This window comes from Platalea leucorodia (assembly GCF_965183815.1).
Source record: "Platalea leucorodia genome assembly, chromosome: 4".
Classification (NCBI taxonomy): Eukaryota; Metazoa; Chordata; class Aves; order Pelecaniformes; family Threskiornithidae; genus Platalea; species Platalea leucorodia.
Window position 1 is genome coordinate 75,560,964 of NC_138826.1, and position 13,991 is coordinate 75,574,954.

At 38.3% G+C, this 13,991-nt stretch overlaps 1 protein-coding gene across 1 annotated transcript in view; it reads left to right on the forward strand.

Moving 5' to 3' along the window:
* The window catches only part of ANKS1B (ankyrin repeat and sterile alpha motif domain containing 1B), a gene marked incomplete at both ends in the record, with an annotated part of 442,459 nt that extends 429,198 nt beyond the window's left edge, over positions 1-13,261 (forward strand). The window contains 3 exon segments of the mRNA XM_082308774.1: positions 4,000-4,137; positions 11,768-11,935; positions 13,151-13,261. Coding sequence (XP_082164900.1) covers positions 4,000-4,137; positions 11,768-11,935; positions 13,151-13,261 — 417 coding nt within the window.
* Between the last annotated feature and the right edge of the window lie 730 nt (positions 13,262-13,991).

The window sequence follows — 13,991 nt, forward strand, 5'->3', positions numbered from 1 at the left end:
TGTGTGGCAATGCCCCTGTGCTTTGTTTCTTACATTTTAAAATACAGGCAACATCTTTTTTTTTTTTTGTTTTAAAAAAAAAAAGGGCAGAAATTGAGAGATCAGAGTACTCAGTGATGGGTAGAGCAATGGGTTATTGCGTAGCCGAACTAAAATGTACAAGCTCTGTAAGCAGGAATAAAGTAATGCATGAATTTCTCTTCTTCGGATGTCTAAAATGGCAAGAAAATGCAATCCATACTGATGCTTGCATATGAATAGAAAAGAAATTATCTTTTCTGTTATGTGACTAAAACTCACTAATCAATATAAAAAATAAATCTGACAGCCCAGCTACCTGACCAGGTTAATAATGTATACAAATGCTTTGTGTTGCTGAACATTCAGACCACGCGATACGTCTAACCCAGTATCCATCAAACTTGCCAAATCAGTCAGTTTTTAAAGGTCTTTAACTAGAACTGGGTTTTAAGTAAAGGAATGAAAGCAGATTTGTGAACTTCTGCTAGAGTTTGGAAGCCATGTCTAGGGTTAGAAGATGGCATGAAAGAAAAACAGAGGTGAAATTACTGTTATGTCAAGTCTGGCGTATTTGCCAGAGCAGAGAGGCCAGGGATTCCTGTCAGCTCCTTTTTCTTCCATTGATTCAAAATGGAGCTTCTACAACCCTCATTTCCTTTATGTTCTCTCATGTGCAGGGCATAAATCAGGATGTTGTAATGCTGTTAACTCTTAACTTGGATAAGGCTGTTTTCAGCTCTTAAATTTCCTCTGTGGTGTAAAGGATGTAACTGCAATGTCCTTAGGTTTACAGGAGAACAGAAGGAGCTTCCGGTATCTCTTTGCACAGTGCATATAATCTTACGTAAGATGGAAACTTGAAAGAAGTTTGGCAAATTGCATTAAAGGTGGCTCTAGACCAGTCCCACTGAAATCTTATGCCTAGTAGTGAAATAGATGTATTTGATGGAGGTAAATAATGCCACAGTCCTGTGTTTTTTCTCAAGTGGTAGATTGCTTTCTCTCCAGTTCAAAGTCTGCACTGCCTTTCCCTTCTGTAAAAACCAGGTAATAGCCTGCAACTCTCCCAGGAGCGTTGTTATCATCCTTGTCCACAGTGTGCTGTACCCAATTCCTTCAAGACCCAAAACAGATTAGCACTAAGGTGAGATCCTATTCAGACTTGTACCGCTTCCATATGAGCTTGTAGTTGACAGCGCTGGGCACCACTTAGCAATAAATGCATACCTTTTAATGACAAAAATAGCTAGCAGTTATGTGCTTGAAAACTCAGCTCTCATGGCTGTTCATCCTTTTCCTTTATGCCACCAAGCTAAGAATTTGTATTCTGAGTCGTAGCAGGCAAAGCTTCAGGTGACAAAGGGGCCCTGACCTCATTCCACGACAGCTATTTCAGTGGCACCTTGAAGCTTGGCATGACACCACTTTGACATGACACCATTTCTTTGCAAGTGAGGCCAGAAAGAAATTGCTGCTTAGGAAAAAGCAGACTTGCAGAATTTTCTCGTGGGTCACAGCTAACCCTAACTTCTGGATGATTTCTGCCAGCAGGGGGGTTGTCTGACACGAGGTAGGCAAGCAAAAGGAAGGCTGCTTAGCAAAAGCCTGATCTCTCAAAGGTATTTCCTTGGCAGAAGCAGAACCAGCTTTCAGCTTCCCTGCTCTTTTGGAAGCACCCGAGGTTTCTCTTGACAAACTGAGTGACAAATTTTAGAACAACGACTGTACAGTGTCAGTCAATGCCTGAGGAGTGTACCCAGAATGGCGAGCTGGTTCATAGCCTTGTAATTTCCACAGAATAAGACTATGGGTCTACTGGACTAGTGACCCTAGGAAACAGTAAACGCGTGCACATGTTTAATTTTGAAAGGTGATCACAGAGAATATCCTATAGAAGCTAGAGAAAAAGCTCAATTTTACTACTAATTTTCATCCAGAAGATTTATTTTAGGCATAGCTGATTTTATTTGAAACAAACTTGATATGGATATGTTTCCAAACTTCACTTGGTTTAAAGTTAAAGCATTAAAATAATCTCCATGAGTTTTGACTAAAGTGCAAAGCCCTGTGTCAACGCCAGGTCACCTGGGAAGAGTTTCAGCATAGCAGAGCTCTCTTAAAGTCAGGTGATTACTTTGTGGCTCATGATTTGGCATAAATATTTCACATGATTTTAAGACCTTCCAAGCTTTCATTTTTTGCCTCCTAAACCACAATGTTGCCAATACAACATCAATGACAGTGTATTACAGCTGTATCTGTGGATATCTAAATCCCTGGTTTTGGCATAATTGTAATTCTCATCAAAATCTTTATTGAGGGTAAAATTTATCAATTTGAGAACAAAGCAAATAAAATGCTTAAGGTAACATAAAAAGCCAATGATTGTTAAGCAGAGATTATACGTGTCGTTATAAATTGGCATATATTGAAACAGTACTGGTTTTGTCATTTTTATGAATAATGCATTAAACAGAAATAATCAAGTATTTTGCAACAATTTAAGATTAAGAGGATTATTTCATTTCTTCAGTAACAGTTTCCTTATCTTGGTTTTTCCATGGTTTGAAATTTGGAATGCTTTTTATTAAGATTTTTCCTAAGCCATGATTTCTTCAATTAGATATATTAATACGTCTTTTCAAAAACTTGACACCTACATGCAAGGGGGAAAGTTGCCACTTAGCAAATGAAAGAAGATACGGCAAAGCTTCTTAAGTGACTTGGTTGCATATATTTCCTGTCTTTAAAAAAAAAAAAGAGGGGGAGGAGAGGAGGTGGGAAGAAAAAGAGAGGGGTGAGGAAAAACCAGAGATGCTCAGAGATTGTTTTAACTTGGACAGATGCCACTGAGGCAGCAGCAAACGGTGGCTCTGCGAGGGACCAGGACGCTACAGATGTCACGTGTTCTGTGGTGCGATAGCGATGTCACGCTGCAGCAGGCTTGTTCACTTTGGGGTTTTGTGGAAAACCCAGAGCTACAGCCAGCAGGGCCACAATTCAGAAAAGCGTATAAACTAACCACTAAGTAAATTCATATTCAATGAATCATTCTTCTGTTTAAATAAATCATTTGAAATGCGTGTGTTGCTGAAGCAAGGCCTAATCATAAGCCACTCTGCAGTATCTTCTTCTCTGGCTTCATGGTTCCGTTGGCCTGAACACAATAATTACATATCAGCAATTTATGTAATGAATATTCATAATTTTCTCCAAAGCTTTAAGACAGCTTTTTTTTATTTCATCGGACAGACATGCCCCACCTCTCTCTCAGTAGTATGCTATAGCTTACATTGGCTGTTGCAAATAGTGTTGCTCGGTGCATGAATGGTTTAATTTTTCTACATCTCTCTTACAGGATGCTGTTGTCAGTAAGTGGAGAAAAGTTGCCAGATCCTCCTGTAGTTATCTTTTTACTAAGCAGAAGCCTTTCAAGAGCTCAGGGTTTCGATTATAAGTGATGTTTGGTATCTTATTCTTTTGAAAACGTGTAGCTGAAATTTGTCAAACAACACGTGCAAAAAACTGGATATTAAGCCTGTTGGGTTTCACCGGATCCTGTCTGTCAGTAGACTGAAACAGTGTAATGTAGTGATCATTATACAGAAAACCAGCAGCATCATAAGATGCTTGTATAGTGCTTTGAAACAGTGTTTACAGCTGTATGCCAGGAAAGATGTCTCTTTGTCATAGGCTACTGAATAAACTGTACAAGACTCAAGTGGACTCATAGGGAGGACTCTAGAATTTAATTGTTTCTTACCAGATTACTGGCAATTTTAGATATCATTGGAGAGGGTCAAAATTCCAATGACCCGTGTAGGATCACACATGGGATGTATTAAATCTCTTCTTATTAAGAAACTTCTGAAATACTTAAACACAGCAGATAAGCATAAATGCAAATCTAAAACCACACCTTTTACGGCTCTCTTACATTTAATTCCTAAATTGATTGAAAATATTTTTTTTAAACAGAATATTATTGCTGAACATGAAATCCGTAACATTTCCTGTGCTGCACAAGACCCTGAAGACCTTTCTACATTTGCGTACATCACTAAAGACTTGAAGACTAATCATCACTACTGCCATGTATTCACTGCGTTTGATGTGGTCAGTTTCTAGAAGATACTTCATTTCATAGTTCTTTGTAATAATAGCAGTTCTTTAATTCTGTTAAAACATCTTCAGGGTATGTGGTGATTAATGGAAGGTATCATTCATTTACCACATGAAAAGACTAATCTACTATGGGATAGTAAAAGAACATTTCTGGAGAAGAGCAAAGATTTTCTTTGATATTATCTCATTTCCCATCTGAAATAACTTACCTCTGTAATCTCAGCTGTTGGCTGTAAATTTAGCAAGTAGCTTTTCATGCAAGTCTTGACATGTAATTCTTCTAACCTAAGCTGTAGCCTTCCGAGAAGTTTGTAACAAGCAGGTTTGGCCACCCATTCTGAAAACTCAGCACACACCAAATAAACAAATCAGAACTGGGTCAATGCGCATTATATACAGTGCTAAGAGGTAGGTTCAGGAACTAGCTTAAACAAAGTCTGCAGGGTGTCCTGCGTTTTTGACTATGTTGTAGTGCCTGTTTAGTCAGGGAAGGACTGGTTTGGTGATGTCCAGCCTTTTGGCTTTTACCCTCATGGGTCCATCCCATGCCAGCCAACAAGGGCTGAGAGGGCTGGACACTTTCTCGGGGGGGCCCTTTGAGCTTGGACACATCCCCCATGCATTAGCCCTGCTGTTCCATGAGTCTTAGTGTTAAGCTGGATCAGTCCCAATAACTCAAACATCTCTCTAAATATTTTTTAGAATTTTTGACATTATATTGAATGAACTGGAAAACTGAAGCTTCCTCTGCAAATGTGTAGAGAATGTATGAAAAGTTTTGTATTTACTTTAACCAGAGAACTGAAACACTTACAGATCTGAGAAAGAAGAGACCACACAGGTAGCTAATTACGTATCTCAAGAGGTCCTAGGAATATTTGGCTACCACACTGAATCTGAAAGATTTGAAACATCTGTGATAGAGATCTGTGCAGAGCATTGTCCTTTCTGTGTTCCTGTGTAAGAGGTTACCCCTGTAACCGTCAACAGAATATTATTGTTAGATGACCCCTCTGTTGTTCTCTGCTCTCTGACATGTCAGTGGGAGTTTTAGCTTAACAAATAAGGCAGATATGGAACTTGGGGAAATTTTATTTTAGCAGCACCTTTCCCTTTTCAAAAAAAGATGCATTTATTTTGAAAACAGCAAATTAATGCTATAATTCTTACTTTCTTGTTCTAACCTTCTTGCCTAAAAAAAAAAATCTCAAAACTGTTATTTCAGCAAAAGTCCTCACAGCTCCTGTTATTTTGGTGGGAAATGACTAAGTTCTTCCTATATTTATGCTTCTCAGATGGTGATGCACAAACTACTAGTGTTTCAAGAAATCATGAGTACATATCAATTAATCAGTCATATTGTTTTCAGCTAAATTTGGTGAAATAAGTAGTGGCTCTAATTTTTAGGACTAAGAGGGCTTATTGTCCAAAAAGTTCACGAATACTTGCCATTTGAGTTAAGCACAAGAGAAATTTAAAATGCTATTAAAACTTTAAATAATTCAAGAAAAAAATATTTTAATATAGTATAATGTGTATGAATTCTTGAAACATGCTTACACAAATGTAAATAAGTTAAAAAAACAGATATGTCTGAACTGAGACATTTTATTTGTGACTGGGGAAGTAGTCAACATTGCAGAGTGACAGAATGTAGGATAGTTTAAATAAAAAGATGTACAGGAAGGTAGGTTAGAAGGAATTTTAGCATTTTGGCTCAGTGCTTTTGTTGTTTAACTTCTCTGCTGACATTTTAGTGTCCACAGGGAGTAGAAAGTACTTCAAAATTCTGTTAAAAATAGAAAGACCATGGTCAACAAGATGTTACATTATATAGATTTTAGTGGTAAGTGAATCAACTGAAATTAGACTGATTGAGTGAGGTTATTATTTCTCCCGATCCATTTAAATACTTCTTAATGGTTTCAAAGTACTGCAGTTTCATTTATAGGTTTAATAATCAAGCACAAACATAGACGCAGGTGTAGCAGATGAAATTCATTTTCTCCTTGCTTGGCAAGGAAAGAATAGTGATCCAGGAATAGTTACAACATTTTGCTCACTTCCTGTACCTTAGGAGGAGCATTTAATACCCCAAGCACTTTAAATGGCTATTTTAAGCACTACAGAAACTTTAATGTCTAACTGTCTTAACTTAGTTTTCTCCTGCAACATAATCCTCAGTGGGGTGTTACCTACTCAAATATTCTCTTTTTGTGTTATTTTATTTCTCAGGATCTAGCATTTCTGATGCAAGTACAAGCTCCATAAAAATAGCTAGATATTCAGAACACAAGCATACAGTAAATTAAATTTTCTATTTAAAGTCTAACACTTATGTTAGCCTGATCTTCCAGTTTGCTATAGAAACAGTCCTATCCATTTGTCAATGGATAGAAGTTCAATCGTATTAAGAAAAATAAGGTTTAAAGTGGTAGAAATCCACAATAAGGTGTAAAAAAGATGCATTTTAAATCATCTATATTATGGTAATACAATATATGCAATGGTGTGAAAAAAATTTCACTCTCTCAGGTCCTTCAGTTCCTCATGAAATGTGGGCAAGAACAATTTTTTTGCAGATAGGAAAGCATTTTAGTGTAGTGACATGTCAACTACCAGCATTACTGATACTTAACTGTTCAGGAGTGACTGTACATGTAACTTCTCTACTCAGAGTTAAAATTCTATAATCAAAATTGCAAAAACATCAGACTTGATTAAATACTGAAGGGGACGAGGTTTGGGGGAAGAAGAGGATTTACTGCTCAATATTTGAAATCCACTTCACTCTCATTCACTTACAAAGCAGCCCTAAAATTACCACTAAAGGATTCCCTCTGGAGAAACAAACCACCATAACAATTCCTATACCAAATTCTGGTTCATATATGGGAGACATCCAAATAATTTCCATCAGATATTCCTTCATTGCCCAATGCACCTATGAGTAGAAGACAACCGGCATAAATTGGAACAATTTCTGCTCTTGCTCATGCCAAGGATTAGACTGGTGCTTTACATAACACAAAGACTTTTTTCTTCTTTTCTATATTCTTTTGTCCTTCATTGCACAGACGTAAGCTGGATGAGAATTGGAAACTGTTAGTATACATACTTAGCAGAGAAGAAAAAGAGTGCATTCAGGTCTCAAAGTTCTGTTCATTGCCTTCTTCCAGGGGATTAGGGGACTTTATAAAATTTTTCTCTGTTCATGGGATCATCCAGGTACAATCAGTGTGGCATCCCCATGTCTCCAGAACAGAAAACTTCTTTCCTTTGCAGTATCCAGAGACAGCATGCCCAGACAGTTCCCCTCTCTGAGGAATATTAGGTGGAATGTTTTCATTTCAGTTACTCCTGGCAAACTTCTTGAGATGGAGCACACTCGGGTGCAAGGAGCTTTCAGGTCAGGAGCAAATGAATCTCTCCTCTCTTGTCTACATCAATGGGTTTTGCAACAGTCTAGAAGGCCCACTTTGAAGGCTTGTTTCCATCCTCCCATTGCATACAATATATCTTTCTGTGCAGCATTAGAAGAGAGGGATGGATTCAGAAGAGTTTGCCTTCCACGATTGCTTTAAATCCAGAATGAGAAAGGATCAAGAATTTAAGTTGCAGGTGCCTGATGGTGAAAGCCTCATGTAGCCCAGGAGTCCACAGATGTTACAAGCAAATGTCAGCCATGTTGGTCTCATCGTACCATCTTTAGCAACCTGAGCTTTCTTCCCCTTGAATACACAAAGGCTGACACGTTGGAAAGCACAGACAAATCCATGTCCTTCCTAGATCCCCCCAAAAGTAAATGTTTTGAGGTCTGGAGGGATAAAGCATATGTACACTTAAGAGTGTAAATGTATATGTATGTCAGCTTTGCATCTGAAAAAACTCCCGTTACTAGTAAGTAACCTTCTCTTCTTGTCAGGCTCTTACAGTAGAAATCCTCAACATTTGGCCTTGAAGATTTTGTTGCAACTAAGAAGCAGGCAACTGATTTTTATCTCAGGGGATGGATATTTTAAACTGGGTTGGGATTTTTCAGATTTTTCAAGTTAAGGTTGCATATACTCTGTTCTGTTTGATTTTTGCCATCTGCAATTTTAAGTTTGGTACCTTGAACACAGGGTGTCCTAATTGACATTCCTACACATCCAGTGTGATGGGTAGCTCACACTGATCATCTGAGAGGCTCCAAAGGAAGCTTCTTCAGTAAATTCAGTCTTCAAAAAAGACCAGATTTGACATTGATCTTAAAGAAGGAAAAAAAGCATCACCTAAAAGCAAAAACCCGTAAAATCCTCATTATATGGAAAAATGCTTTCCCAAAAAGGCAAAATGTTAGTTTTTCCAAAAATTCCTTTGCAATGACATTTTACGTTTTTATAGCTCAAAGGACAGAAAACTTATTCTATTTATTAAAATATTCCTGAAGCCTCAACATAGCTTTATAGAAGCGTGAAAACACAATGAAGAAACAGTGCCTGCTGCAACTTATGCAGTAAAAAAGTCAGTTAAAGTGTAACAGAACAATTAGCAATCGTAATAAGTTGGCTGAATTAAAGCCGCTGAAGAATCCTGACTCAGACTTCACTGGGGCATTGAATTGTTACATTACGTGGCAAACAAGGCAATTGACTTCAATTTCTCATCTCCCAGAAATTGTTGCTTAAAGGCGTTAGCTTACTCACTTTCCTCCTCTGCTGTGCTGAGCAAAGAACAGGCTTGTGGTAGCCTCAGAACCACAGCGGTCCTCAAAGTTTTGCCTCCTTTCCTAGGAGCTTGATGGGGTGCTGTAAGGGTCAATGTCTTCTACAGTGACCAGGGGGTCTACAACTTTTGTGCTAAGCATCTTTCAGGGAGGCAGACCTGATTCCTTCCTTTTCTGCCACATGTAAAAATATCAAATAGTCTCCTCACTCCATCAGAAGAATTTGCACGACGGCTTTTGTGTTTTGGTTTGGTTTGGTTTTCCACCCTCATCCCTAAGAGATTCTGCTCTTACCTCTCCAGTATAGCCCATGCAAGAATCCATACAAACTCTAACCCTCATATTCCTCTCCCAGGACTACAGGTGAGAAATTCCTCAAACCAAACTTACTCACTTCTGTTTGTTTCAAAATACAATTTTGCAGATGCCTTTTTTAAATTTGACAAGGTACAATTTTAAAGCCCTCCTTGCCTCCATTTGCAGACGTCTCTTCTTCAAGGCTCTACTGCAGAACACAATGTATGAAATTTATGTACAAGTTACAGTTCAGTTTACATTTTGAATATTGAACAGAACAGTGAATGTTCTGTTTTATTTTCTATATTTCAAATATTTTTTAACCATAGAAACAGTTACATGTTTCCAATGGCTTTCAGGCTCCAGGCAGGCCTATTTTTTTTTTCATTCGACACATTACGAAAGAAAATAAAACATAGTGGCTTCTGACAAGATGCAGGACCCAGACTAGATTTATGGCTCAGCATGGCAAGCTCTCTGCTTGTCTCCACTCTTATCTCAGAGTTTTTCAAGCCTGTCTCTCAATGACCTTTTGTATGCACACTAGATGGTGCATTTTCTCAGTCCCACTAGTATTACAGTCTACTTTTTCTCCAAGCCATTACTACACCCTGTCCCATCAATGTATTCCCTAGCAATAATAATACCCACTGTAGACAATCTCGTGACGATGTAGTACACTATCTTACTGTCACGACAGCAGATTAAGATGTCTTTAGAATAATATTCTTGTGCTACTAATAAGTGCACTCAATTTCAAATAATATTATTCTGTACATTTTTAACAATTATACTCCATTGGTCTTAATTCCATAGCCAGCGTTCTGCTAAAAGGCAGGGCACTTTATAATAGTCTCTTTAGCCTTTCGTTTATTACTCCACTGGAAAACTGCATCCTCAGTGTTTCTCGGTCCTGGCCAGTTTCCTTAAGTTAAAGGGGAGACTATTTGGAGACTACTGCTATCAAATCAGGCGGACATTTCTATTTGGGAAGCTCTGAAACTTTGGCTAGCTTGCTGTTGTGACTGCAGTTGTAACAGCTGAGAGCATATCCCAGTGGAGGAATATAATTGTTTTCTGTCTGACCTAACAAAGACCAGAGCTGGCACCTTTATAAGAAGCTCTTATAATGAGCTAAATATGCTGAATTTAGCCTATACTATCTCAGTATACACATGTGATAACAAAGGGATGGAATTTCTTTATGACTACAGTGACATTACAGTGTAGGGCATGAAAGAAAATGCTTATCCTTTTAACTGTGTTTTAATGATTGAAGGGCAGATAGTGTACTGCCAAGTGTCTGTCTTGCATTGCTTTCTGGCTTATTGCAAACTCAACAGACAGACTTGACTAGCTAGAGAGATACCTCATTTGAAATTATATCAGAAACATGTCAGAATTTTAAGGGATCACCTAGTTTCAAAGCAATGCAGGATTGCTTCCAACTATGGGCTGCAGAGGTTCAGGAAGGAGAGGGTAACTTCTGAATTACATCAAAGATTTATGAATTATTCTGAGGAGACTGTAGGACATAAGGAAGCAAGCCTGCAGGCTCTGCAGGGTGTCAAAACATTATTGGAAAGTTAGGAGCCTAGAAATAGGCTCTAGTGGGAGCCTGCAAAACAAACCCACAAACCTGAAAAAAAAATTACCATAGAAATTCACTTGTGGTTTAGATTAAGGTCAAATTTGAACTCGCAGCTGCTTTTTAGTTGATGCAAAACTGTACTGAAAAAATATTTATACCAGCCCCCCTGGATCCTTATTCACGCTTTATAAACTTTTCAACAGGTTTTCTTGCACATATGCAATGAGAACTTACCACCAAACTGGTCTTAGTCTTAAGAGCCTGACTTCTTTGGTCATAAACACTAACCCCCCTGCTTACAAGAATATGCTAACAAACCAGTTTAAGCTCAAACATTTTTACCTCTAGAAAACAAAACCATGAGAAGGTTGCCCCAGCACTTGAAACATGCATCCAAAGCAGAGCACTGACTTCCACGCATGCATAGGTGCACCACACCTGCGAAGCAGAGCATGCGCTTTCAACATTTGCTTTTTGTCCATTTGGAAGCATCACACCAACGCTGCATCCTCTTCCCGTGCTGTTCGGTGAGAGCACAGAGCATCCCGAGGTGCACTCCCGGGGAAGGTGGGCATCGGGCTGCCAGCTCTGGAGGAGAACGGGTCAGCAGAGGAGGTCCGAAATAGAGCAAGGTGGAATGTCAGATAGGCGCAGTAGTGCAAGATGGGTGGTGACCTTGAGAGCAGCAGCTACGGGGTGAGCTGGGAAGTCGGGGGGATTAATGTACTTGTTCTAAAAAGAGATGACACACACTCACCCACTCCTGTTTTCATGTTTAGTGAGACAGTGTTTGCAAGGTTTTTAGAAGTAATTACTTTCAGTACAATAAATTACATTTAGATTGTTTTTAATCAATGAGAAATCAAATGACAGATGTATATATTGCAGAGGCTTAGGAAGTTATTACCAGTGTGATTTTAATTATTTACATTACAAATCACTTCTGTAGACAGTATTACCCCACTTCATGTATCTGATGATAATTCAACCTCACTCCAATTTTAACTGCTTTTGTTTTGTTCCAGAATTTAGCTTACGAAATCATTCTTACACTAGGACAAGCATTTGAGGTGGCCTATCAGCTTGCACTACAAGCACGAAAAGGGGGCCATTCTTCAACCCTCCCAGAAAGCTTTGAAAATAAACCCTCCAAGCCTATTCCCAAACCACGTGTTAGTATTCGGAAGTCAGTGGTAAGTAGAAAGTAGTGGTGCATGCAAACAAAAAAAAATTCAGCTATACAGTTAAGAGTTGATATACATAGAAGCTGTATAAATAAATATACTTGTGGAGTCAGAAATGCTCCATGTCTCTTCTCATCAGCTGGTAGGGTTTTGTCACGGCAACAAGGGCAACCACTTCGAACAACTGCTCATTTCAGATTCCTCCAGTTTAAGGTGTTGCTTGGCTAGTGTTGCGCATGTGTCTTTTATAGTAATTGCAGAGCTTTAATTGATTCAATCTAATTCTAATGTATTGTGCTTTTTTAAGTGCTGAGGATGACAGCCAATGCATAACTCTAAAACTGTGCAATTGTGTGGACTTTCCTGATCTTGCATCAAGAAATAAAATCAGCACCAAACTTTTGATACATGATCACTGCATATGTATCTGAATCAAATTACAAATCCAAATCAATTTACAATTACCTTGTCACACCAAGCAACTTCTATTCTTACCTTTTTTTTTTTTTTTTGACCCTTGGCAGACCCTCCTGTTCCAAAACTGGGATTCAATGTACCTTTTCAATATTTTCTTTTTAATCCCAAACTCCTGAGTCCAAGCTTATTGGAGCCTACATATTGATTGTCTTTAAAGTGCCTTCCTGAAGTGCATAGATGATAGATAAATATTCTTTTATGGTAGAGCTTTTAAAAAAAATCGTGAAAACTATTTTAAATCAAGTGAGAATACAGGCACAGGGTGACTTGGGAAGGAAAGGGGAAAAATGACCGCACGGTGTATTATATTCAGTGGCTATAAAGGGAGAACCATACTCCATGATATCTAGTTATTGGATGAGAGGAAGGGGGAAAAAAATGTATGGCTGTACACTTTGTTGTCCATTGCCACAGAATCTTCATCCATAAAATTTTAGAGAAAGAACATTTCCTGATGCAATCATCTGTCTTAGTAACAAAAGGACTTCTCAAGACCAAGTCTAGCTTTAAACATAGCTTTAACAACCTATGATGCCCTATAGCTTCGGGATAGACACAGCTCTGATCTAAAGAGGAAAAAGGAGGCAACTGTGGGTACATGGGAGCGTAGACCACTGCACTCGCTGCTTTAAGACCTTGTCGATACAGGATTTATTCTGCATTCTGTTTGTTTAAAGAAAAAACTTTGGCTGGAAACACTGTGCGCAGAGATGGTAACCCGTCTGTATGTTTGCATTTGTCTTGCAGCAGATAGATCCATCTGAACAAAAGACTCTTGCGAATCTACCATGGATTGTTGAACCTGGACAAGAAGCCAAAAGAGGCATTAATACCAAGTATGAAACTACAATTTTCTGATACAAAACTGTCCCCCTGTTCCTTGTTGTGCCTTGCACGCCAAGCAGTCACAGCACAGCCTTTCCTTTATGGCAACGTTTCAATCCAGCAGAGAGGAAGACTGCACTGTATGAGTGGCCTTGTAACTAACAAAAAAGGCTGACAGTCATTTCTGGTGATGTTCTTCTTCCTGCAGCACTGACAGAAGAATGACACTATATGAAGACTTTTGAAATTACAGTCCACAAGAGGAGTGAGAAACCTTATTTTTCACGCAGTTCTCCCTTGTGACTCTGCCACAGTGCTTTCTTTGATTTCTTATTTTAGAATTCTACTTTTTAAAAGAAACAAAAGGTCTCTAAACTAACACTAATGCTGCCTATGAGTAAAATATTTGATTGGTTTTTTATTTAAATCTTGGCAGTTTTTAATTGAAATAGAACCAGAATTAATAAGTAGAGTATTTGTGAAACCACTGAACTCATTAATAATTACTGTGTTGAAATAAGAACTCATTAAAGTGACAAGAAATTAGGCACCCTGATTTCTGTGTGCGCTGGTTTTATATGTAATCATTGGTGTCCTTTGATCCTCTACAGAAATAGGAACCTCTTGCATTGTAACAAAGGATCAGAGTTTTATGAATAGTTAGAAAAAGGGATTAATAATGCACAGAAAACCTTTATTAGATATTTTTATGGAAGAGAAGTACTATAGGAAAACATATGAATATTTATGGAAGGAAGCCAGA